We start from the raw sequence: 26260 nt of genomic DNA, 5'->3' as shown, positions 1-26260 counted from the left end.
AGAAGTACGTAGTGGGAGTTAAAGCGAAGCGTAGACTAAGATATCTGGACACGTATTGAAGGAAGAGCTCCTCTTTATTCAACTTGGAGGTGGACAAAAAGGGGTTGGGGGTGGGTTTTTTGTTTGTTCGCTCTTTGTTTGTTTTTTCTCCAAAGGCTTTGGGGGTGTCCCAGCCAGCCCCGGAGGGCATTCCTCCCTCAGCACCGGGCACCTGAGGGGAACTCGGGGCTGGAGAAGAAGCCGAGGGATGGCAGCCGGGCGCCCTCAGCGCCTTTATGCCCTGAGCCGAGCCGAGCCGAGCCGGGCCGGGCCGGGCCGGCCACCGCCTGCCGGGCGGAGCGGCTCCGCCCCGCTCCCTGCCGGGGGAGGCTGAGGCACCGCGGCCCGCCGCTGCCCGGCCCTCCCCGGCTCTCAAAGCCTCCCGGGGAGGGGGGGGGAGGCTGCGAGGCGCCGGGAGGATGCGAGTGGGCGCCGCGGGCGGCGAGGCGAGGGCCCGGGCGGCCGGCGGAGCTGGGACTCGGCGGCGGCTCAGCGCCCGCCCCGCCGGCAGCGGACGACTCCCGGAGACGCAAAATGGCGGCGGCGGAGGAGGAGGCAGGCGGCGGGGCTGAGAGGAGAGGAGAGGGGGGCGAGGCGGCTGCGGGGGGCGACCCCAAGCGGCCACGGGAGACCCCCGGGGAGAAGGCGAGGCGCTCCCCCGGCCGGCCCTGAGGAGAGGGGGCGGCTGCGAGCACCCCTTCCCCGGCTCCGTGAGGGGGGAACGGGGCGCGGTGGGGCGGCGGCGCCCCGCCTCGTCGCCCTCCTCCTCCTCATTGTCTGGCGGCCCCCGGGGGGGGATAAACGAGGCTGTGACAGAGCCGGGGGGATGGGGGGCACACGGGCAGGGCGAGCAACTTCGCTTTCCGTGCCTTGAAACGGGACGGAGCCAGCCGAGACCGGGCTCCCCCCCCCCCCTCTATATACACACACACGCTCGGTGTGGCGGTGGGAGGGGAGCGGGGCCATGTCCCCAGCCCTGCCGGGGGTTTTTGGGGTGCCGGGGGCCGCCCTGACGCCCGGCTGTCCCCCAGGTGCTGCGCGGCGCTGGAGATCGGCACCCGGCGGGGCGAGGCGCCTAATGGAGGCGGCGGCGGGGCGCTGAGGGAGCGGAGAGGCTGCGGCTGTCAGCGCTGCCCGGTAGGTGCTGGGGCTCCCCGTCAGGCTTGACGGAGGAGTTTGGCTTCGTTGAAGGGTGAGTCAAGGCTGAGGTGGCGGTCCCAGCCGGGACAGGCGCCGCAGAGAGCGCCTTGGGGCTGTCAAAGTGCGCGGCGATCCGTGCAGAGGGGGCTTTGTTGTGGAAGTGCTGAGGTGAGGACGAGCAGCCCGCTGGAGGGGGAGAGGAGAGGGGAGTTTGGAAAGCTGCGCTGCTGGTGTGAAGCAGCAGCCTGTGCTGTGGTGGTGTTTGCTCAGAGGGGTTTCACGCACGAGGAGCTGGTGGGTGCTCTGAGGAACCTGGTCCAGCTGTGGAGAACAACCTGTATGAGGCAAAGCCCAGGACCCAAATACCATAAGCCGTAAGTCCAAACCTCCCCGAACAAGCAGACATCATGTAGAAAACCCATTTGTTACCATCTTTAAACATTGCCAGCAAGGCAGCCTCTTCCAGTTACGCTGTTAATTGGGTTCCCCGGAGCTCGTTAGAAGGAGGTGCCATTTTTTCTAACCGAGGTGACTGCTAACTTCAGGCTGGCAGTCCTCCTAGCTTTCCTCAGCCAAAAAGCCCTTTGCATTTCGGTAAAGCACCTGTGCACTGTGCTTGTTTAACAAAAACAAGTTTGGGACATAACACTTGGAGGTAGGGCACGCATTCTCTTTGTGAGGCTTTCCCACTCCTTTAATGCTTCTTGTGGCTCTCCTGGGCTCTCTCTTCTCTTGCCAAGCCCTCGATGACCTGTGCCTGCTTCAGCTGCATCCAGCGCTCCGTTTGCTAGCCGTAATTGTTGTCATTTATCTCTGCTGGTTATTATTGGGAAAGACGATGTTTATCGCTGCGTGTCCATGTGTCCTTGGAGCCTGTTAGAGCTGGCTTTTGAACTGTTCTGCCTTTTGTAAATTTCTCCACGCTGAAGAATTTCTGTCAAGTGATGGACTTTGTGCTGTTGTTAGGGTTCCTTTTGTTCCTAATGTACCAAAGAGGCTGTTTCCTTGGGTCTTTTGCTTCCCTTAGCAGTTTGTGGTGTTTCACTTAGGCTTATTACTATCCTTGAGCTGTTTTTCCCCCAGTCACTTATAAAGCCTGAGGGACAGGATTAATTTTTTTTATCTAGTTACCATTAACATAAATGATCTTTTTGTTTGGATGTGACTTCTGAATTCATAACAGTCTTACTTCAAAGATCTACGACTGGTTTTGAAGTCTGATGCTTTCTTCAAGTTTGAGTTGAGAATTTCTTCCATCTTTATGGAACTAACTTCTAAAGCAGCAAGTCAGTGTAAACTGTTTTTCTAGTTCTGTTTGCACATAATAAATATAACCGAGGCATACTCGCTTGTGGCTGAGCTATGGCCAATCTCTATTTCTATGGTCAGTTTCTCTTTGTGTCTCAAGGCTGAAGTCTAGCTGAGAATTCCCCCGTGCCAGATGCAGTGTTTTTATATTATGAAATTAGCCTCTCTAATTTTCAGAAATCCTCAGCCTGTTGCAAAATTGACAGAACGAGCTCTTTGGGGTCTGTTTAATAGAAGTCCTCCATGATAAGTTTTGGGGTGATGAGGGGAGGGGACGTTCTGACCACATTTGGCTGAGTGCAGGAGGGCCTGGACGCGCTGTGCCCTTCTGTGAACTCACGGTCGGTATTCCCTCTCCGTCCTGTGCCAGAGACGTGAGGTCACTGATCCATAAATGCCCGAGATGGTTTGCCTCGGAGTTGCCGGTGACTTGTAAACATTGATGCAATTTTCAGGATAGCACCGTTTCCCCTCCTCCCTTTGTTTCCTCGCTATTTCCCAGTCAGGTACCAGTATCAATGTTCAAGTCCGGCTGTCGGTTGTCTCACCTTTGCCGAGTGTATGCTCATAGGAATCCAGTTTTGTGGTGTTATTAATTAACTTTCTGACACTGTCACATCAGGCACTAAAGGTGATTCCTCCTGCAGTCTACACAAGGGATGCGATGACTCAAGTTTTCAACATCTTTATTGTCATTGGTAGTATTAATTCTGATTTTCATCTTTGATTGCAGTCCATCATGTTAGTTTGGTTTGGGTTCGGTTTGGTTTGTGGTTTCGTTCTTGGTTTTTGGGGTAGCTCAGGGCCTCCTGAAATACTCCAACCACTCTGCTGCATAAACAGTTGTTTCTTTTTCTGTGGAGGTGGGAGCCACCAAAAATGCCTCATTTCCTTATCCTGTAGCAGCCAGATGGCATTTCATAACGCTGCGCCGTGCCTCCCTTTGGCTGATGGTTCATTTCCAGTTCTCTTGTCTTTCTGAGAGCTGGAAGGAACCACACCAGGACCCCTCACCTCTTTTCGTGTACCCTTCAGAGTGCGGCGAGCTGCAAGGTGTTGCATAAAGCAGCATCTCTGCTTCCAGGGGATCCTTTCTACCCAGCTCTGGAAGTCAGCCCAAAGGGAGTGCATGGCTGCTGTTGTGGGAGAACGTGAAGGGAAAAACAGGCAAGAACTCTGAACACGTTGCTACTAGCTCTTAAAAGACCTTGGAGATAGATCATGGAGAGCTTAATGATGCAAACACACTTTGAAAGTTTGACTTCTGCTTGCACCTAGCAGGTCCAGAAGAGCTCACTTCCAAAAAAAAAAACAGGCTTCCAGTTGTGTTTGGAGCTGTTCCAGAAAGCCACTTGGTGTTGTAGGTTCTTGTTGGGTGTCTTGGCCTTCTTGACCCACAGCTTGAAGCTGCTGCTGGAGCCAGCCTTGGAGCCAGCAGGGAGCTCCTGGACTTTGTCATGGTTCTGGCAAAGGCTGCAGGTGTTCAGCACCCTGAATCCTCAGAGCATCTCTCAAACCACAGATAGTTTGTGAGACCAGAAAGAGCTGCCGGCTTATAATGAGTGCTGTGACTTAGGCGCACGGTTTGTAGAGGTTTTAAGGCGGAGTGCATGAGTGCCAGGCTCCTGTTTGGTCACTGGGACAAAACGAGATCTGGGAATGTTGGATGTCCTAAAAAGAGTACAGGGGAGACAACCGGGGAGGAGATGTGGCTCTTCTTGGCCTTGTTTAACCTCCAGCCCCTCTACACCCCACAAACCTTAGTTACAGCTGTGGGCTTCTGCAGAATGTCACAATTCCTAGAAAATCTTCGGGATATACTTTAAAAGCAGGAAAATACTGTGTTGGTTTCTTTTTTTTTTTTTTTTTTGTATGCATAGGGCAGCTGCCAGCAGCAGCACCTGCTGGAGTTGAGGGTGCTGAGCAAGGCAGGGTCGTGTCCCGAGCAGCAGTCGCAAGGGGAGCTGAGCGGAGCCCGCCTGAAAACTCGGGGGGTTTCTGCTTCTAAGCAAGCCGAAACACAGCTCCCCGTCCCCAGTACTCCTCGCTGTGAGGATGAGGACTGAGGAAGGCTCACCCTGCCTGCAGCTTCTTCAGTTCTTCGTGCGGGGAACTCTTGGAGGACCTGGTGCCTCTGGAAAGAAAGCACCTGTTGGTGCTGTGGGCATCCGAGTGTGATACTAACCCATGCAACGCTGCCCCTTGCATCTGACAAATGTTTTACAACTTTGACTTCTTTGCAGGTTTTACTTAAATTTGGTGGAGGAGGCTGTGGCTGAGCAGAGAACTAACTTGTTATTTCACTAACTGGAATAATTTACAATGGAAAGAAGCTTTTTTTAGTGAAAAGTTGTGTTTCTGATTACACCTTCGGGTATTCTACCTCGCAGTCCACAAACACTCTTTTTAAACTTGATTCCTGACAAGTCGCTTTTCTCAATTCTTGAGTTCTTGGACTCCACCAGGGGAAAAGGAAGGCCCTGCTAATATTGCTTGCTTGTTTCCTTCTGGAGGAAGGAGGGGAGAGTTGAGAAAAAGAGGAATGAAGTCAAATGAATTTACTCTTTTGCACACGTGCTGAAAGAATAGGCAGGTGTTCTTGGGAATATCTCATTTAAATCTCTGTGTATGTGTTTCGAGAGGATGCATCCTCACTTAGAGGAGCCAACGTCCCATTGCTGGACCTCATCCTGATGGGGCTGGCACCTGAGGGTTATGCGGGCTGCTCCCGGCAGGGCTCTTCCCAGCCGGGGAGGCCGAGGGAGCTGGCCGAGCGCTGCTCCGCTGCCTGGAAAGATTCAGTCATTTCCACCCAAAGCGAGGAAATAAAAAGCTCGGTCAGCCATTTCATCTGGAGATACCCCGCCCTCCTCCAACAAATATGAAAAAGGGAAAATGTAGGCTTGGGCCCTCACATATCCCAGCAGTTTGCACCCATTCAGGCAATGCGATTGGGGTCAGGGCAGGCAAAATAGAAGTTACCTTTATTTTTTTTTAATTTCGGCAGAGGAAGTGATAAGGTTGATGTTGCCCCTTTGATATTTGATTTAACCCACTGACTGCCCGGGAAGGAAGGAGTCTGTTTAGTTTACCTTTGTCCTAGATTCAGTTTTAATATCTCATGTTTAAATGGGGGGGGGGGCTGATCTTTATTCTTAATGATTCATGCCGCCTCAAAGCACAGTGGTTTCTACTTGTGTGCTGCCTTTCCCACTGGGGGATGCAAACAAAAGAACAATAATTTCAGACTCCTCCTTCAGTTTCCAAGAGAACCTTAGCTGCTCAGGGATAGCTCTGAATTTTAAAAGCATTTTTTTCTTCCAAATTATGTATTGATTGCACATAAAATAGCAGCACCGTAATATGCAATTTAAAACAAATGCACGGGGGTGCTTGGTTGCTTTCAATGCTCCTCCTTTATTTTTATTTTATTTTTTTTCCTCCAGCAGAAAACAAAAAGTGGATTCTGTTCCCATAAGCTGCTCTTGCAAAATCCGCACAAACATTTATTAGTCTAGACACAAAATATTCTCAGCCGGCCTCAGCCTGATGATGGCAAAAAGAAATAAAAATAATAATAAAAAAAAAAAAAGAAAAGGCAAGCTAATATTGTACTTGGCTGTCAAAAGGGAAGGGGGGAATCATGCCCCAGGCTAGTGAAGCTGTAACATTTTGCTGGGGCTGCCTACAACAACAGATGCATCTCGTTCCCCTGGGCTTCCAGGCCTGCCTATTCTCTTCTGCTGAACTTGGCCGCTCGCAAACATTCCCTGTGAGTACCACACCCCGGGCTTCTCCTGGACGCTTTTGATTCGATTTAATAATGGCACCAGGCGTGCTCCTCTTCACCAGGCCGGCTCTTCTACCCCAGAAATCATGTAGCGAATTTGTTGATTGGAAAACGTGCAAAATAGGTGGGATCTGGGGTGACTGGTAGAAATCAAAAGGGTTTAAAGTAGGTGATGTGACCGCAGCTTGAACCTGCAGGAAGGGAGCATCGATCCGAATGGTTTATCTGAATCTTCAGCTGCAACTTCTGTAAATACCAACTCCTTCTCCTCATTTGCTACCGTGGCAGTTCGCGGACTTTTGCTGAGTTAAAAGGACAAATCATAGTTGTGTGTGTTGTTTGATCAGGCCTTTACCTCAACGCTCACGTTCTCAGACTGCTGGGGTTTTATATTTTTGTCATTTTCTTAGAAAATGGCGAATGATGCATATCCCGGCTTCCAGATGATTAGTTCCTGTTACTCCCAATTTGTGTCAGGCTGCGTTTGGTTGGAAATGAAAATGTAATTGCAAATTCCCCTAAACAGCACAACATGTCTGTGGTATTAATTAAAGCACTGTAAATACGTAGAATATCTGAGAATGCATTCCTTCAAGCATGACCGTGTTTTTTTAAACCTACAGAGGAGGCAAAATACGGTATTTAGGCTTAGTAGATGAAATGTGTTGCTTCTGTGGTGGCAGATCCATGTCTTGAGATCTTAAACCTGGTGGAGCTCATGCTTGAACCTTCAAAGGAGATGTTACGTAGACAATAAACCGTCCTGCTTTTCGGGGAGGACTCTCCTTAGGTCATTCAGAAAACATCTTTGGTCTTCACTCACTGCAGCATTCACAAAGTGAATGCTTTCCTATAAGGTTAGCCACCGCTGGCCACTCGTTCTGTGCTTTCAGTAAGTAAAACCTTCGCAGCTTTGAATCTGAATTTGCAGCCCCGTGTTTAGGTGAGCCCAGAGCGGCGTCAGGCATCGCTGGGCTCCTCGTCCGGCGGCGCTGGTGAAGTGAAAGAAGCCAAATGTGAAGTTTGACCGTGAGCTGGGGGGCTTGTGCTGGCCCGGTGGCTCTCTCAGCCCCTGTGTCTGAGCAGTGGGAGCATCCAAGCAGCACAGGACGGAGCTCAGCAAGAGGCTGGGGTCAGGGCACTGCTGCAAATAGAAATGCTTTGCTGGCTGCAGAGGTTAACCGGGTACACGGCGCTGTTTTACTACGTGGTGGAGACCTGCAGAGAGTGTTTCTGCCTTCCTTTTTAGCTGAAACATCCCCAGATTCTAAGGGGAAAAGGAATAGAAGGGACTTGTGGAGGTCATCTGGCCCTGCCTCCTGCTCAAAGCGAGGTTAACTTTGAAATGAGATCGGGTTGGTCTGGGTCTTGCCGAGTTTTGCAATCTTCCAGGGACGGAAATTCCTTCAAAGTTGCCAGCAGATCTCCTCGACCTCTCCAGACAGCTGCCTGCAGTCCCCAGCTGGTGTGGAGGTGCCGCTACTCCTCCATCAGCTGGCCCCACAAGCAGTGAGTGATCTCCAGGAGCAGGCCGAGAGCAGCGAGGTGGAGACAGACCCAAAGCAGCCCCAGAGCCTCTCCTGGCTCCTGGCAGAAGCTCAGCAGGGACCGAGCACCCTGCATACGGAGAGGGAAACTCAAGGGTTGTGCTGCTTGGATCAGGTCAGGGCACGTCCTAAAGAAATCGCAAGCATCGACCAAAAAATTCATCTCCCCAGTTCTAGGAGAGTCTGCCAGTAGGCTGTAGGTGAATTCTGCTTTGGTTTTGTGGTTTAATTCAGCTTACAGGTGTAAAGCCGATGTGTGACAGCAGGAGGCACCTTCAAAACAATCAAACGTCAGCTCCGGAGTCACATTTTTGACTTGCAGTTTGAAATTCTGACTTGCAGCTTGAAATTTGGCAAGGATCTAGCCCGAGGTCTGACAAATGCCTTCTGCTGTTCAAAGCAAAGGAACTGGCAGGATTATGAGTCAGAGTTTGTCGCCACCTCCTTGTATCCAAGGTAGGATTTGCAGGATATTTTGTTACCCGCTCTCCACCGGCTTTCATGCCTGTCGCTCCTCCTGCTTTAAACCTCTGCTGGCAAATGGATTCTCCTCCTCCCTCCGTCTGGGTTGTCACCCCGCGTGGTGCGGGACCATCTGCGGGGCTGCGGCAGCTGAGAGGTGCCTGGGGACACTGAGCTCCCGAGGCGAAGGGAAGGTTTTGTACTCCCAGCCCTGCGCTGGGGCCTGGGAAAGCTGAGGTCTCCACAGATTTTTTTTCAGCTTAGGGAAAAAAAAATAAAAAATTAAAAAAAAATGGAAGTGGAAAGGAACATTTTGTGAAACAGTGCCTGTGCCAGATTTTCGTTTTAAGGGAGGAAATCCCGGGGGAACAAAACCTTTTGTTTTGGTGTTTTAAGGAGAAACTTTTTTTGATAAACAGCTTCTGAAGTGAAATCAATTTTTACCGCTATGGTTTTTAAAAGCCAATATGGAACAAACATTTTGGGGGTTGAATTAAATGTTTATTCAACCCAAAACGCGCTCCACGATCTTTTCAGGTCAATAATGTTATTTCCTCTTCCTCCCCGTTTTTCTGTGTAACAGCACAGCAGGCAAAACAAAACAGAGCTGTAACTATGCAAAAAGAAATCCATCTCTGAACTCTGCCACCGTTTTGCTGGCTAAGGTGAACGTTTGCATCGGTGATCGTGGCCAGGCCTGATCCTTTAAAGAGATGTCAGGTGCTGTGAGCACTGGGCGCTCACCTCCTGAATTAAACACTCTCGAGCTCCAAAAATCAAGAGCTGCCCATGTAAAGTGGAGCTGCCTGGATGAGCAGGTGAGGGAAAATTAGGTTTAAATTAAGATTTGCTCAAAATTCTGGGGTCAGGAGCAGCGATGCCCTCCTGAGCCACTCCACTTAGGCACATCCTTCCAGTTACGTTCAGTTTGGGATTTTGTTGCATTTTTCTCCCTTTTTCCTGCATGCTGGACAGAAATGTCATACAGCAAGCAGGGAAAAATGGCTTTTCATAAAGCACCTTAACACGTGGAGAACACCTTCTGTAGTCTCATTTTTTGTGGCAGCGGCTCCTCCTGCCTTGGGGCATGGAAGGACGAGGTGGGCAAAGCTTTAGAAATGTGTTCTTTGACTTGCTTTCTGCTGTCAGCCATATCTCTTTTCCTCCTGAAACTTCAATCAAAGAGGCAGCACTTAGGAAACGTATAAATCTGTATCCAGATCTGCTACAGAGACAGCTTTTAAGTGTTGAATTCCACTCTGGAGAGTAAGCCTGTCTTAATAAAATTACTAATGAATTGGTGTTATGAACTGTTTATGTTCTAAAGAGCAGAGTCCTGAGCAGTTGCGTGCTCGGAGATAAAATATAAGCTCCAGGGCCTTTGAAAAGGTGTGTCTGCACTTAGTTTGGTTTTATTTCCCTGGGAAAATATCCGTTTTGTGGGCTGGTTGTGCTAGGAATGTCACTTGTGTGAAGATCTGAGGTAAAATTACAAAAGGGCGTTGTAGTAGCGAATGTCTTGAGAGATGAAGTGCAGCTACGTGGAATTTTTCCTCCAGATTCTTCTACTGCAGAATCACAGAATGGGTTGGGTTGGAAGGGACCTTGAAGACCATTTAATTCCAGCCCCCTGCCCTGGGCAGGGACACCTCCCACCAGCCCAGGTTGCCCAAAGCCCCATCCAGCCTGGCCCTGAGCACCTCCAGGGATGGGGCATCCACAGCTTCTCTGGGCAGCCTGTGCCAGGGCCTCACCACCCTCAGAGTACAGAATTTCTGCCTTATATCTTAATCTTTGCTCCTGTATTTGACTCAAAAGTATTTAAGGGACAAGCCAGAGCGACCCCTGAGCCACTAGTGGCAGTCTTTAGGAGTTTGTGGAGGATGAGGGGTGGTCTCAGGGGAGTTGGGGCAGGCAAACATAAAACCTGGTCTGAAATGAGGGGGAGAACATGCAGGGAATTACAGATCAGTTCCCAGAATCGTTGTTCCCAGAAAAATACAGGAAGAATTTGCTTTAAAAAGAGCCTGTAAGCACCTAGAGAACAACAAGAGTTTATTTTTAAGACAGGTGGATTTGTCAAAAAGCAAGTTATCCCACGCAAACCTGCATTCCTTCCTTGTCAGTGGAGTCAGCCTCCTGCAACTGGATGCTGCAAAGCCTCCTGAAGTCAAAACCCACGAGAAGGTCGCAGCGGCATCCTCGTAAGCAGAACAGGAGAGGTGTTTCAGGGGAAGTTAACTACTGGGGGTGTGCGTGATTGCTTTGATCTACTGCTCAAGCGTGAGTTGTAATTCCCTGGTACACTGACAGACCGTGGTCAGGCAGCGTGCTGCAGCTGCAGCAATCCCATCAGTAACCGGTACCGCGGCTTCTGGAAGGTTTGTAGAGGAAGGAGGGCTGCAAACATCTGGCTTTGCTGGGATTTGAGAACAGTGAGTGCTGCTGCACCTCCGGTCGTGTCAAACTGCAACCCCAGCCAGCTCCGCTGGCTGCTGAGGAGCTTGTGACAACTGGCATGTCTGGCATCTCGGAAATTTTACTCAAGATCGCAGAAAAATTAGGTAATACCACCCAGCTCTTCCCCAGGAGAATTGCCCAACGTTTCGTCTTGGCAGTTGCCTGTCTTTTGTGAAGAGCCCTCCAGCCCCGCAGAGGAGTGGCACAGTTAATGATGCTCTCCCTACCTCTCGTCCCTCCGGGCAGGGAGACAAATGGATCCATTTAGCTGGGCTTCGTGGCTTTCTCGCTGCGAAGATAAACGAGACGGTCTGCAGCGCACGCTTTGTGTATGCTTTAAAATAAATATCCTTTACACCTCTCTGCGATTTTACAGATGGCTGGCGGTGGCTTGTCGAAGAAGGGCACCCTTCAGCGCCAGCACTATGAAATAATTATGACCCTGGAATGATGATTACCGGAGATTTATGGAGCGCTGGCAGTGTCCTTAATGCTGTGTAACCGTACCCCTGGCATAAGGAGCCCCTCGTCCTGGGCGGCACGCTCCGGGTGTAGGCAGAGGAGCAGTGCGGAGAGATTCAGAGGGTCACTTCCAAGCACTCAGGGAGGATTTTTGCAGCAAAGTGCAGTAAGGCCCAGTTTCAAAGCACTGTGTGATAGCTACGGATGAGCGATTTTGTCTTTTGCCTAAAGACAAAATGTGAAGTTACGAATTATTTGCCTTCCTTCCTAGCCACAGCCTCTGCTGGCCCCATAATCAAAAATAAAGGGCTGTGTTACCCTACTGTGGGAAATAGTATTTATTTTCTCCTTCTCGTTTTCTTAAGCTGCACTGCTTCCTTTTATACTGCTCTTCTTTCAAGATTTTGTCAAGATCCAAGCTGGCCTTCTGTTTCTAACCTGTTACATGCCCCAAAAACCTTGTGAAGCAGCTGCTTGGATGTTCCTTTTGCACTTGAGCATGCCACAACTCTGGGCAGTAGATAATGTTCCACTGTCTACAGACTCATGTATCTGTGGGATTTCTTGTACAAGAAATCAGCGCCTGCTTTTATTTCAAGAAGAAAACTATTACAGAGAGTATAACCCACTGCAGAAGTTCATGCATCGTTTCCAACAGCCTAGTTGTGGTCCCAGTGGGATAAAACTCACTCCAGTCTGTGCTATTTAAGAACATATTTATTCTCTGAATTTATGCAGGCCTCAAATTGGGCTGGTACTTCTTTAGTTTTTCTTAGAAGTGAACAAGGAATTCTGAATGGAAAATACATAATTTTGTTTGGCTTCTGCTTGCTATATCACTTTTTAATGCCTTTTTTTTTTTTTTTTTTCCTCTCGTGGAGTTCACACAATCAATCACGTCCCCGTTAATGCATAGAGCCAAGAAAACAGATCTTAGTTAATTGCCATTTGTTAACAATCAACTTTTATTGGTCTGGGATTGGCCTTCACTTGAAGAATGACATTTGGGGAGCTAGGAGGGACGGACACTCATCTTTTGTCTGTCAGAGCGCCTTAAAAAGGCATTTTTTGCCTCATTTCAAACTGGGGAGAAAGGCCCTGTGCGTGCTTGTACCTCTGTGTGTAATGAAGCAGAAAAATAGGCTAAACGTGCCTTTTTTAGAAAGGAGACAGAGGGGAAATCAGTAGCCCAGCTATAATTGAGTTGGAATTTGTCCTTCTTGCCTTAGCTGTGAGGATCTCTTCCTGGAATGGGTCTGCTGGTTTCAGGGGTGAACAGTGGTGGACAGAACCCTAAGGGGCTGAATTACCTTAAGCCGTGCTATGTAGCAGAATAGAAGTCAGCCTTTAAATCGAACTAATTACACTCTCTTCTTTGCTACAGGTGGTGGATGTGGACTTTAAAGCAGTGTCTCAACATTTCATCCTCAACTGTCTTTTTTTTAATCCGATTGCACTACCCAAGAAAAGCTGCTAACGGGAGAAATGTTGAGACGTTACCAGAACTGACTTGAAGCACCAAAAGCCATTATTACCGATCCAGAAGAGCTTGAAGCTAAGCCTGTAGCTGACCAGTCCGTATCGCATCCGCAGGAACAGGCATGGCAAGTAAACGAAAATCAACAACGCCGTGCATGGTCTTAGCCAACGAGCAGGATCCGGACCTGGGGACGGTGTCGGACGTGGAGGAAGGGCCGCCCGCAGCGGCGCCGGCAGAGAACAACCCCGCGGCAGAGAGCGCCACGAGTGAGGAGGACGCGCACGAGTGCGTGGATTCAGACAATCAGAAGAACGCCAGTAAAGTCGAAGGCGGCTACGAGTGTAAATACTGTACTTTTCAGACTCCCGATCTCAACATGTTTACTTTCCACGTGGATTCGGAACATCCCAACGTCGTGCTGAATTCGTCCTACGTTTGCGTGGAATGCAATTTCCTTACCAAAAGATACGACGCGCTCTCAGAACACAATCTGAAGTACCACCCCGGCGAGGAGAATTTTAAACTGACCATGGTGAAGCGTAACAATCAGACAATCTTCGAGCAGACTGTCAACGACCTCACTTTCGATGGGAGCTTTGTTAGAGAAGAAAACGCCGAGCAGGCTGACCCTGCCGAGGCCCCCTCGTCAGGGATCTCCATTAGCAAGACGCCCATTATGAAGATGATGAAAAACAAAAGCGAAACCAAACGCATTGCTGTTTTCCACAACGTCATCGATGACATTCCTGGCGAAGAAAAGGGAACGGAAAATGAGCCAAACTCGGAAGAAGCAGGAGAGAAGCCACCGCCGGCCGTTTCCGAGTCCAAAGCGAGCCACTCAGCCGTTTGCAGCGCAGCAGACGTGACAAGCACGGTGGTGACCCCAGCGCCGGTGCTTCAGCCCGGGGTGGCACAGGTCATCACGGCTGTTACAGCTCCGCAGAACTCCAACCTGATCCCCAAAGTCCTGATCCCTGTAAATAGCATTCCAACCTACAACACCGCTCTGGACAACAACCCTCTTTTGCTCAACACCTACAACAAATTCCCGTACCCAACCATGTCAGAAATCACTGTGCTCTCCACTCAAGCGAAGTACACGGAGGAGCAGATCAAAATCTGGTTTTCTGCCCAGCGTCTGAAGCATGGTGTGAGCTGGACGCCAGAGGAAGTGGAGGAAGCGAGGAGGAAGCAATTTAATGGCACGGTGCACACGGTGCCGCAGACGATCACCGTCATCCCAGCGCACATTTCTGCCGCTAGCAATGGGCTACCTTCGATTTTACAGACGTGCCAAATAGTCGGTCAGCCAGGCCTTGTTCTCACTCAAGTTGCAGGTGCCAATACCTTACCGGTGACAGCCCCGATAGCTCTGACTGTAGCGGGAGTCCCAAACCAAACCCAGCTGCAGAAGAGTCAGATCCACACCGCTCAGCCCGTGGCAGAAACCAAGCAAGTAGCTGCCGTGCCTGCCCCTCAGCCGATCAAAAACGAAACCGCCCTAATGAATCCTGATTCCTTCGGCATGCGGGCCAAAAAAACGAAGGAACAGCTGGCAGAATTAAAAGTCAGCTACCTGAAGAACCAGTTCCCTCAAGATTCAGAAATTAGCCGGCTTATGAAAATAACAGGCCTGACTAAAGGAGAGATCAAGAAGTGGTTCAGTGACACGCGCTACAATCAGAGGAACTCAAAGAATAACCACGGGATTCATCTCAACAGCGATTCGTGCGCCACCATTGTTATTGACTCGAGTGATGAAATGAACGAGTCCCCAACGGGAGCCGCTCCCCAGAGCAAGTCCTCGTGGGGTGCATTTCCCGACTTCACCCCGCAGAAGTTCAAGGAGAAGACAGCTGAACAGCTGCAAGTCCTCCAGGCGAGTTTTCTTAATAACCCTGTCCTTACAGACGAGGAGATGAACAGGTTAAGAGCCCAAACCAAACTGACCAGGAGGGAGATCGATGCCTGGTTTACAGAAAGAAGGAAGTCGAATGTCTTAAAGGAAGAGGGAGCCGACGTGAATGAGAGCAATGCCAGCAGCTCAAAAGAGGAGGCTGGAGAAACATCCGTGGGAGACGGAGCAGCGGGACCAAAATCGGGGGGCTCCGCTTCCAGCAAAATAGGCAAAAAATCCCCAGAGCAGTTGCACATGCTCAAAAGTTCCTTTGTTCGCACTCAGTGGCCATCCCCACAAGAGTACAACAAGCTGGCAGAGGAAACGGGGCTCCCAAGGTCAGAAATTGTGAGCTGGTTCGGCGACACTCGCTACGCCTGGAAAAACGGTGGGCTGAAGTGGTATTACTACTACCAGAGCGCCAACGCGGGCAGCCTGAACGGGCAGGGCTTCTCGAGGAAGAGAGGGAGAGGAAGACCAAAAGGGAGGGGGAGAGGAAGGCCTCGAGGGAGGCCTCGGGGGAGCAAGAGGTTAAACTGCTGGGACAGAGGCGTGTCGGTGATAAAATTCAAAACTGGAACAGCGATCCTGAAGGACTACTACATGAAGCACAAATTCCTTAACGAGCAAGACCTCGATGAACTGGTAGCCAAATCGCACATGGGGTATGAGCAGGTCCGAGAGTGGTTTGCAGAAAGGCAAAGGAGGTTAGAACTTGGGATAGAGCTCTTTGAGGAGAACGAGGAGGAAGACGAAACGCTGGAAGATCAGGAAGACGAGGAAGAAACAGACGATAGCGATACGTGGGAACCGCCCCGACATGTTAAGCGTAAACTCTCCAAATCCGATTGACGCACGGTTTGGGATCTGGGAGCCAAAAACCTGTGAATTAGGTTTGATCTGATGCTGAAGAGCCGAACCATTTTTTCTGGCCTTCGGTTTTAGCAAGCACCTGCAAAGCATCTCCCTTGCACCCGGGAGAACACGGGCGAGATGCGACCCGTGCAGGCGGCCAGCGTTTGCTTCCTTGCTACCAGAGGTGGACATCCTCAGGCCCAGCCTAGGACATGGGGTTACAAATCAGCTCCAGTTCAGCTCCTCCTCTTCTGTGTTACCGATGGGAAGGTTCATCATTCACATGACTGCTTCTCAATATTTCATTGCCTTATGTTGTTTGATTCCAAAAAACCACAAACCACCACAGACACGTATTTTTTTGTTGTTGTAGGAGAACATTGCCTGCTCGCGAAGGAGGAAAATACAAAAACCTAGGATGTGTTTTTGCAAACATCACTTCACCTGAAAGGTTTCAAGGCCTGGGTTTATTTCTTAAGGAAAGGATTCAAAACAAAAGAGAAGGGGAAAAGTGTGACAAAGGAACCAATGAACCTAGGGGTGAGGATTGCTTGGTTTAAGAAAACGAGGCGATATTGCACCTTTTGCGTATCTTCAAAGTGTTTTGGGTTTACAGAGCTTGTGCTGAAATGTTTCTTGCTGATAATTATGAGCTAACTGAACGAGTTTAATGCTAGAAGATGCTTTTCGTTAAATTTAATCAGTGTATCCTACATCAGTTTAATTTAAATGCCTGACAGACTTGATGCAGTTGATAGCAACATTCATTTTTAGCTTATGCATTCTTTACTTTGTTGGAAAATGGTAAGAAAAGTATTTATGTTTCTAGCTAAAAAGACTAATTTCTTGAAATCTTACACTGTATTTTAAGGTGAACACAAGGCAGAACCTGCCTGTTTCCATTGGGTCAGCGTTGCTTACAGTCGTGTAAGAATACACAGAGGCGAAAAGCGTCTTCAGGTGCTAGTAAGAAAGGGTTTCAAGTAAGTTGTGGCAACGACCTGCTTTATAATTCTCAAATGAAATGAAGTTATGTGGCTTTTAGATGGTTAGGCACGATAAACACAGCGGTGCTTGCTTGTTCTTTAGCGATAGCCTGGCTGAATGTTTCACGTGCAAGTTTAAGCTAAAATTCAGCCTCGTGGATTGAGCTTGCCACTGTGCTGGTCGCTCTTAGGGCTGCGGGGTGAACACACGTATTTATAGGGATGGTTCGATCTGCTTGAACTCCAGAAGCAGTCGAATCTGATAGGGAGCATCTGCATCTTGGATGAGTGTTTATATTTAAAGAAAAGAAAGGAAAAGAAAAGAAAAAATGGTCTCGAGGCAATGAAGTCTTCGTAGTGTTTGGATAACCAACTAAAGAACAGGGGGCCAAATTCACAGAAGTTAGGCAGATACCTGGCATTGTAGAGGAGTGGTATTCCAAGGAGGAGTAGTTTGTGTCCGTACCACTGTCAGTCTGCATTTTTTAGGGGTAAGTTGCTTTATATTTAGGTGTCTAAAGATGCTAATGAACTGGTGCTGCTGTAAGTAGCGTTGTCTGCTTTTCCATGGACACTAACAGAGTGCATGCTAGCCATCTCCTTTCCAAATCTGTCGACCTCTTCTCTGTAGGCATTTGCATCTGTTGACCTGTGAGGGAAAGATTAGCATAGAGAAAATGTGTCCTGATGTTTCCGCATCTCCAAGAACCTAATCTAGAATTATTCTTTCTTCCTTGTTGTGATAACTGTCAAAAGACCAAGGAAATCTTTTCAGTGATGATTTTCCGAAGCAGAGGAGCTCATATTAAATGCGATTTTCCTGCCAGACTGTGGCTGAAACCTGGGTCAGAACAAGAGGGGGAATAATGTCTGACAAATGTCTGTGAGCTGGTGTAAGAGAGGTCAGGATCTGGCCTCCTCCCCAGCACGGGCTGCTGCGGGAGGTTGGGAGCTGTGGCTTGGCAGGTGATGGTGTGGGTGAGGCTGTTGGGGATAGCACAAAATCAAGGAAAGATTTGCGTTAGCTTCAAGCTCCACTGGGACCACAGGGTCAGAAATCAATGCTTGATGGGTGGGAAAGGACAGAGCTAGTAGGGGAAGAGATGCTATTTTTAAGTTTGTAGAAATATTAAAGCAAATCCTTAAACTCCTTGGGAATATGCCTCCAACAAGCGAGTTCTGGACTTGCCTTCAACCTTAAGGGTGAGCCAGAATTCATTTAAAAACAAACAAACAAACAAAAAAACACCCAAGCAACCTCTATAAGCATCTTCATTTTTGTTAGCATTTAGTTTATTACTAAATCTAACCTTCTTTAAAAGATGCAAAAAAAAAAAAAATACAAAGATCCAAGTTAATTGTATGATTAAATGGGAAATGTTTCCATTTTGGCAGTGCTCTGTTAACTAACACTCAGCTACAGTGTTAGGCCTTAGCACATCTGGTCTGAGAAAGGCAGGAAGAGGAAACACATTGTTTATCAGACTAAATATAGTTGGATTGGACGTCTTCTTTGAGTAAAATGGTCAGAGAGGATGGCTGGTGTGTGCTGGACCAGATCTTTAACTGCTGCAAACATCACAGTTCCTCGTGTTGCATAATATTGTTATAACAGCATTCACAGCCCGTCTCATCTCTTTGCAGAACACAGAATTTAAATTTAAACCACGTGCTGGGGGCCGGGTAACGAGAGGTGCAGGGTACCCACGTTTCCTTTAGGCTAGATGCAACCTTTCGGTTGTGCCAAGGACGAGAAAAATCTGGGTGGGTTCAGTCCTGAGAACACCGGCTGCATGCACTCACCACTCACAATCTGCTATTTTAGTTGGAAAAAAGAGTCCAGGTTATTTCACGTTTACAGCACGGGTGTATTTGCACTGTGGGAGATGCTTACCTGAGGCTGGTGCAGCAGAGCTGGTGGGAGGAGCACTGGAAGGAGCTGGCGGCATGCTGGAGGCCGAGGGATGCTCTGCTTTGGCTGTAGCCCCTGGTCGTGGCAGCCCCCAAGTGCTGGTGGCAGGGGGTCAGCACAGATTCATCTCATCTGATCTTAGATCTGATCACCTGGTTGATCTGGTGCTGGTTAACGTTGTCTCTGGGATTCGGATAAAGCCAGGCTGAAGGCAGGCAGCGTCACAGCCGCCGAGGCGCTCGCTGTCCCTGCATCATGCTGCTTCACCGCACGTTGTGCTCTTCCGAGCACTGAACAAGCGCTGCAGTCACTCGTGTGCAGCACGCAGAAATCCCAGCTCTGACCTGAAAGCAGAAGAAAGATAGCTGGTACCCCATGACTAGATTCAGTGAATTATCTGTAACACCCTGCAGTGAGCCGGGCCGTTCCATTTCTGAACCTTGTCCAGTTCCATTTCTAGTGTTTTTTCACAGCGTTATGTGCAATATGGTTTCTGGCTGTAACTTTGGTCATCAGTAAGGAAACTCACGCGATGTCCACGTGTGGCATGAAATAATTTCTCTAATGCACGGCTTGCTGACGTGGGGTGAAAGCCCCTTGTCTGCCTGCCCACCAAGGAGCTCTGAGGCAGGCGAATGCTCTCCCTTCTCCTTCGGAGCAGAGAGAGGATTTCTGGAGCCCATACAAAGGGATTCAAAGCCTGATGCAGTCCCATAAGCTAGAAAGCCCCAAGCTGCAGACACTCTCCTCCTGTGTCTTCCCCAGAATTGAAAGCACAGCGGTAACTCTGACAAGTCTGGCTGCTGCGGAACCAAGCTGTAAGGTGGGGAGCATTTTCCTTTTGCACTTAACAGGGCGCTGCGCATCCAAGTTGGATCTCAGCGTTTGCTCCTGTAAATATGACAGCCCCAAACCGTGTCCTCCACCACCTCCTCCTCTCTGTGTTCCTATCTCCCAAGGAGAGAAGATAACCCTTAAGCTTCTGTGCTAGTAAATATCCCCGCCCTCACCCGAAGGCACAAAAGTAGAGTGCAATGAAATGTAGTTACTTTTCTTTGATTTAATTTATTATTTATTGGAAAATACTTTTGCCTGCGTTTGGTAGGAATGAGGAATTAGTGATGAGGGAGCAGTAAAACTGCTGGAAGTTGTTGGGAACGCCTGGGATAATCGTGTCGGGGATGGGACAGGCAAGTGCAGGGCTCAGTTCCTGCCCTGAGCAGTGCCGGGTTCTGCCTGTCGTATTCCCCGTCAAGCTTCTGATGCACTGGGATAAAGATGTTTGGTGTGACACAAACTCACTGGGGCAAGTGCCTGCAGGTTTGGTGAGGTTTAAAAAAAAAAAGAAAAGTCCTCTCCAGAGCTATTTGTACACACTGAATAGTGGAAATTTCAGCGTCAATGTCCCACTTGTGAAAAGGGAGCTTCTGAAGCACGGGCAGCTTGCTGACAGTATTTTCAAGCCTAATGGTCTGAGCTTTTCTTTTGTCTTTTTTTTTTTTTCCTGCTGCAGTGAAGGGCATCTGCACTTTTTCAGTGGATACTCGTAGAAAAAAAAATAAAGTCTTACCACAACATTCAAAATGTTGGGGGGTGGCTGAGGATCCCGTAGCACTTTTCCTGAGTTCAGGGGGGATTCGTCTGGCTGAGTGTGAGGCTGCTCATCCCCAACGCCTGCAGCTGGTCAGAGGGACTGTGCCCCAAACCCTGCCGGCTGTTACAGGCAGCTCGCAGGCAGACACCGATCTTAGAGACGTCTGGAATTAGGGGAGATGAATCTTCACCTTGCAGCGTGCTGGCTGGGTGGCAGCGCTGGTTTCTGAAGGGTTTCCGTTGTGTGAGCGATGGTACTTGCCTCCGCTCCCTAATGGCACGCGTGGGGAAGCGTGAGGTCTTCCTTTTGGGTTTTGTTCCTTACTCTAGAGCAGGTGGCACTCCAGTGGCGGATAACGTAGCTGATCCTGGTTAGAGTACTGTGGCATAAATACGGCTTTCGGGTTGCCAAAATATTTTAGAGAGTGTTACCATCTGAGCATTGGACTGTGCATACCTTAAAGTGTGTTGAGACGTAATATTTGTATCCCAGTTGATCAAAGCGTCTCCTTATGCTTATTCAATACCAGATCCCTATCATGAAACTTACCCTAACGAATCTGCTAGGATGACAGAAGATTCAAGCTGCCAAGTCTTCACTTGGGAGACGAAACAACCAAGCGCGAGCGCTCCGCTCTGATTTTGCCGTGTTCCCCTTGCCTCCAGTCCCAGCTTACGGGAGCGTTCCCGATCCTGCCTAGTTGGTTACCTGCACGTATGCTCACCGTTTGTACAGAAATGCACTAAAAGGAGTTGCCCTACTGGGAAGGCTTTATATTGTACAGAAAATGTGGCACTAGGTACCGCTCTTCACGTGCACAGGAGAGTTAACAGGTGTCGGTTTCGTTTACAGAAAAGATGGAGCTTTGCAATTTCCTATAATATATTGCAATATATTTAAATGTCCTGTTTGACATGTGAAATGAAGCTAAGTTAATGCGTTGTTAATGTGTTGGAAGTATGAGGAAGACGATTCACTAACGACCAGCAAGGTTTTTAGAAGGTGTCCGGTATGTAGCAGTCTGTGTGATGTCTGGCGTACGTGCTGTTGTTAACGGAAGCAGCGATGCTGTTCTCGTGTAGAATGAAGCGTTTCTGATGAGTGATGCAATAGCTTACAGTGTCTTTCCTTTGTAGCTGCCCAGCGTGGTGAAGGGGAAGCAATTCTTGAAAAAGTTCAAGAGAACTGGTTAACTGTGAATGGGCCCTAAACTTTTCGTGAAACCAAGAACATATTTGGACACACACAGGACTTGAATACTCAAAAGGATTGGAACTTAGTGTTGTGCCAAAGTTAAAACTACTGCAGTTGGCAGAAGTTCTGCACTGTAAATAGAAGACTGATTAAAAGACAGCTTTTAAAAAAGAAAAAAAAAAAAGGAAAAAAAGAAAATCAAATTTTAATACAGTACATTTTTATTCTGATACATAATGGAAACATTCTGTTTTAGACCTTTTCTGAAGAGGCTTCAGTGACCACTAGATTTTGTCCTCTTATATTTTGTTTGGCCTAATCCTCTATGTTCTAGTAAGATGGGCTTTACTGCCTGTGTTCTTTGATATGTGATTAAGCTTATAGCTTGGAGTGACCAAACATTTTACAGAGTAAAAGTTCTTAGAAACAGTATAATGTAACTGATATTTCTGTGTCTTATTTATCAGGCTCTGCACAAACTTGGAAAGTTGTGCCGGACTTGTACAACTCATATATGGGAACGCAGCATACTTCTTGATACTACAAACCTAAGCCTTTGCGGCGGTATGGATCTCGTCTTTGGATTTATTTTTGTTATTTTTTTGAGGCAAAGAGATGAATGGATGCTGCTGTAAAATATTTGTAATATTGCCATTATTGCTTTCTGTAGCAATTACTGCTTTTGCTTCAACAGATAAAGAAAATAAATCAGAGATAGAAAAATCCTACAAGAAGCTGGTAGAAGAAAGGATCACGTGGGGACTTCTGAAAATAAACTTTGTACCAAAAAAATTTGAAACCAGAAATAATGGAATAAACGTCTCCTTACTGAGTGTGTGTGTTTTTCAAGGGCCGCGTGGAAACCAGAGACTGTGTTTGCCTGAAAATGTCACGAAACGGATCTGGCCGAGTGCTTTTTTTTTTTTCGTGTTCCACAAAACCGAATTTCATTGATGCCTCGGAGGCGATACAAGTGGAGGAGTGGCTTGGCTGGAGAGCCAGCACCAGGGCAGCTTCACGTTGGGGTCGGGGCAGCAGCTTGCTGCTAACTATCCTGCCCTATCCGCAGGGACGTTCCCGTGGCTTTTCTCCTTAAGGCAGATGCTCTTTATTACCACACTGAAAATATTTGGGGTGGGAGGAGTAGGGGCGAGCAGGAGCCTCCCTGCTGAAGCCCCTGTCAACTGGATGTCACGCTGGGTGACCTCAGGGCTGGTTTAAAAATGTGTTTTCCTCAGGCAGTGGCTGAGGTGGGTGTTTTGTTGAGCCCCAAATCTCTCTGGCAGCCCCAGGAGGCTCCAGGAGCCTCCCACCAGCCTCCCTCACCTCCCCAGCTACCTGCGGTGTCCTGCTCCAGCCGCTGTGTCATGGCCGGGGGTGTTCAGGACCCTGTTGTCCCCACAGGACCTGGCTTCACTCCCACACGCAGATCCCTGAAAGAAAAAGACAGGTTTAAGGCAACAGAGCCGGTCCTGTGCTGTGGCTCGTGTCAGCCCGGAAAAACTACGCCCTGAACCCAAGCAGCGACCTGGAGGCGAGCGCTAGCGGTCAGCACAGCTGGGTGTTTGCCCAAATAGTTGCACTCGGTCCAGTGAAAAAAAAAAAAAGGAGGGGGAAAAAATGTTTGAGATTTGGTCAGCTCCAGAGGGAGGCAGGAAAGGCTTCACACAAGCACCTTTTTTTTAAAGTTACCTTTTTTCAGTTGCTGCGTTGGCAGTGGCTCCAAACTCGGCTATTTTTAATAATTTCAAGTCCTGATGGCGTTTTGGGGCTGTTCAATGCCTTGTTGCACTTCGAGTAGTGTAAAATGAAAGCTCTGACTACGTGTTTCCAGTGCAAAAACGCTGAGCTGTGAGCGTTGTGTCTAACTCCTTCCCATCCGTGTCGCCTTGCAGTCTCGGTGCCGATGTGCGTTACCTTAAAATACTTATTTGGGAGAAGAAAAAAAAAAAAAAAGATGGGAAAAGGGGGAGAAACTGGTGGTCTCACTTAGCTGGTTTGTATCTTTGGGTGAAAATAAGGGTCAGCTCTGGCAGTAATTCTCTGAGCGACTGGTCCTGTCCAGTTGTGCAAAAGCTGCACCAGAGAACCCAAAAAAAACACTTTGGATGTTCCCATGTGGAAGCCTCCAGACGGACAAGGAGAGCGGGACTGAAAGCCCACGAGTTGTGAGGGGCACTCGAGGGCAATCCCCAAGCCCTTTGTGCATTTCTTTGATGTAGCTTTTTGGTTGCTTGGTTGTTTTCCCGTTCTTTAGGTTTATTTCTCTTTGTTCCTGCAAGGCAGCAACGTTGCAGGCAGTCAGCTCAGGTTTCTGGATGAGTTTTGGGCCTGACGCCGCCCGCTGCGGTGGCTTTGGTGCCACGTGGGACCTGCAGCTGCATCTCAAACCAGCCTACGACCTTCTAGAGCTCACCTGAAGTGCTGTTTTTCCATCACGGGCAATATCCCCTTGTTTGGCACCGTGCAAAGAAGCTGAAGGATGGCTGCTGCTGTGAAGAACTTGCGGCTCAATAAAAGCAAGGAGACCATAAGCAGAGGGAGACAAGGACACCTTGAGACACTGCCAGGAAACGAAGAGCTCTATAAAGAGCTCCTCCTCATCTTGTCTTCAGGGGAGAGCCCATGTAATGACTGTCCATAAAAAAAAAAAAAAAAAAAAAAAGCAAACTGCTCTCCCCTCAAGGTACAAGTGTTTCACAGCGTCTGGAAGAACCCAGGGGGCAATTCTTTGGAATTAATTTCGCCTCGGAATAGGCTGGGGAGCTGGGAGAAGAAGGGCTGTGGGGATTCAGACGAGCTCTGCCTGCCATGCTGCGTTTTCTTTTCCTGGCCAAAAAGCTCGGAACAAATTCCTGCCCGTCGTCTGGGCTGTCCTGCGTGCCCGGGCTTCCTCCGGGCTCACCCTGATGGCGAACTGAAGCACACGAGCTCGTCCCCAGCTCGCTGAGGCTGGAGCTGGGTCCCAGCACACCACAGCTGGCTCAGGCTCATGCCAGCAGCTCCAGCGGCTTGGCTGATGCGCAGGAACTCGGCGACTGCAACTTCTCAGAGCCCGTCGGTGCCACTGGCCTGATTTTCACCCGCTGAGCTGGTGGTTTCGGCTGGCAGGGGGGTAAGACCTCGTCTGCCTGGAGGAAGAGATTCATCTGTGGCTTGTTATCCTTGAGGATACACGGAGCAGCTGTGCCAGTTCAGGCTCCTGTACCTCCAAACCCTCTCAGAGCTGCCTCTTGCAGAGCTGCTTTCTCCCACGTGAAGCCCAGGCTCACAGCACCACAGCAAACCACGCCATTCAAGCTCAGGCAAACAGCTTTGCTCACATACAGCAGGGATTTGTGCACTGGCAGCTGCGCCGATGACTCGGGTCTCGCAGGAGAAATTGAGCAAACCTCCAGTGCTGACAAGGCAGAGGAATTTCCTTAAGTTGCACTTTTTTAATTCTGGTAACTAAGACACGAGGAGCTTTTTAAATGTCTGAGGGGAGGCAGGAGAAAGGGAGAGCCAGGGAAGGAAGGAAGGAAGGACGGAAGAAGAGAAGCGATGCTACGCCTGGGACTTCTGCCTCAAAGCACGCAGTCAGCCGCTAGGCCCCCTGCGTGGCACTCAGGAATTGCTCCCCTATCATTGATTTACCAGGCAGAGGCACGCTCGTTGCAACACTGAGCCTCTGCAGACCATGTTGGTATCCTCAGAGGCACCGGCGGCTGAAACCCTGAGCCCTGGAGGACTCCGCAATCCACGCTGGCAGCCAGCTGGCTGCTCTCGGGTTTGCCCCTGGGAACGCCTTGCACTTTGTCTTTTACTTTGAGCGGGGGCCACATTTCACTTTGATTACTCATCTTTCTTTCTTTTTTTTTTTTTTTTGTTCTTTTAGATTTGTTCTTAACAGTCCTGCTGGATTTTAGTGCTGTACTCATCAGACCTGTGTTTTGCAGCATGACCGGCAGTCCTGGAGGAGTGGGGAAGCAGCAGCACGTGCCCAGCATGTGTGAGGAGAGGCGCAGACGCTTGTAGCTGTTCAGACACCAGTGCCAACCTCTGCAGATTCCTTCCCGTGTCCTCTGCGTGTCCTGCAGGAGCTCAGCACACCAGTCTGCATGCAGAGAGGAGACAGATGGTTTTGCTGTGCACATACAAGAAGCTCTGACTGTGCTCGCCTACCCTGACGCTTGTAATGAAACGACTGAAGCATCACGTGGAGCAAGCTCCTGCTTCCCTCCAGACTTGCTTGTTAAGCAGTTTCCCATGTTCAGGAGGGCTTGTTTGCCAAACGGACAGCTTAGAAGCAAAAGAAACCTCAATTCTCTCTCATTTTCTGGTCAAATCTACCTGCCAACGTTTAGTTTCTACCCAAGGATTTATACCAGCTGATGCTAGTTCCAGTCACAGCTATGCTGGTGTGGAAGATATTTTGAGCATATTTTGAACACAAGCATCCTCCACCCCTTTCTCACATCTCTGCTAGAATGAAACCTTTCAAATTATCCATACAAGCAGTGGTTTGGCCTCAAATGCTGTTCTGGTAGGCACAGGTTCATGAGTCCATTTTCAGGTTAGGGAAGCACAAGGACGACTTCTCAGCTCACCTTCTCTGAACTTGTATGGTGGTTTGGTGGGAGGAAATGGGTTTCCCTGGATGAAAGGGCCAGCAGGGCACAGAGAGGAAACAGCATTGCAGGCCACTTAAAACACGATACACTTTCTGTATGGTGGTAACCTAAGGCAGGATGGGCAGCTGTTAATAAGCAGTGCCATGTCTGAGTCTTAAAATCTTAAAGAAGCTCTAGGATCAGTCTTTACTTTGCTGTGTCCCCTTTTCCCATAGCACAACAATGCAGAGTGCAGGGAGATTTGGGATGTTCTGTGTTCTGAAAGCCTTCTGAAAGAGATTTCAAAAGTTCCCCATCCTGCCTTGGGCGAGAACTGAAATCAAATGGAAAAGTTACTGAGATACTGCACCATCCACCCTGGCACGCACACTGGACCATGATACCAACAGAATAACTCCACGGTTCTGCAATTAATTCATCTAAGCACAGGACACTTAAGTTCAAGTATTTTTTATGGTATCTTTCTAAATTTCCATTAGGATGACTCGTGACCAGGATCTTCAGCAGAGCAATGGGAAATG

General features: G+C 48.9%; 1 protein-coding gene across 7 annotated transcripts; it reads left to right on the top strand.

The window, feature by feature from the left end:
* Nucleotides 1–334: 334 nt before the first annotated feature.
* ZHX1 (zinc fingers and homeoboxes 1) lies at nucleotides 335–25440 on the top strand. Of its 7 annotated transcripts, none has more exons than XR_011093194.1 (4): nucleotides 335–594; nucleotides 1071–1176; nucleotides 12593–15980; nucleotides 25065–25440. XR_011093194.1 is itself a non-coding variant. In XM_068672589.1 (4 exons), the coding sequence occupies exon 4, from the start codon at nucleotides 12810–12812 to the stop codon at nucleotides 15435–15437; it is 2628 nt and encodes an 875-aa protein (XP_068528690.1). In that variant the 5' UTR covers nucleotides 335–594; nucleotides 1071–1176; nucleotides 8870–9104; nucleotides 12593–12809; the 3' UTR covers nucleotides 15438–21959. The 7 variants fall into 7 exon arrangements, 2 of the variants coding, with proteins under 2 accessions (XP_068528690.1, XP_068528689.1); XR_011093193.1 differs by lacking the exon at nucleotides 25065–25440 and adding an exon at nucleotides 21069–21959; XR_011093190.1 differs by lacking the exon at nucleotides 25065–25440 and adding an exon at nucleotides 20462–21959.
* The last annotated feature ends 820 nt before the right edge of the window (nucleotides 25441–26260 follow it).

This window comes from Anas acuta, chromosome 2 (genome assembly GCF_963932015.1).
Source record: "Anas acuta chromosome 2, bAnaAcu1.1, whole genome shotgun sequence".
Classification (NCBI taxonomy): domain Eukaryota; kingdom Metazoa; phylum Chordata; class Aves; order Anseriformes; family Anatidae; genus Anas; species Anas acuta.
This window is presented reverse-complemented; position numbering and strand designations above follow the sequence as displayed.

Bases quoted from the DNA above. Each gene is read 5' to 3' on its own strand.
- ZHX1 (XM_068672588.1), top strand. From the start codon at position 12,810: ATGGCAAGTAAACGAAAATCAACAACGCCGTGCATGGTCTTAGCCAAC.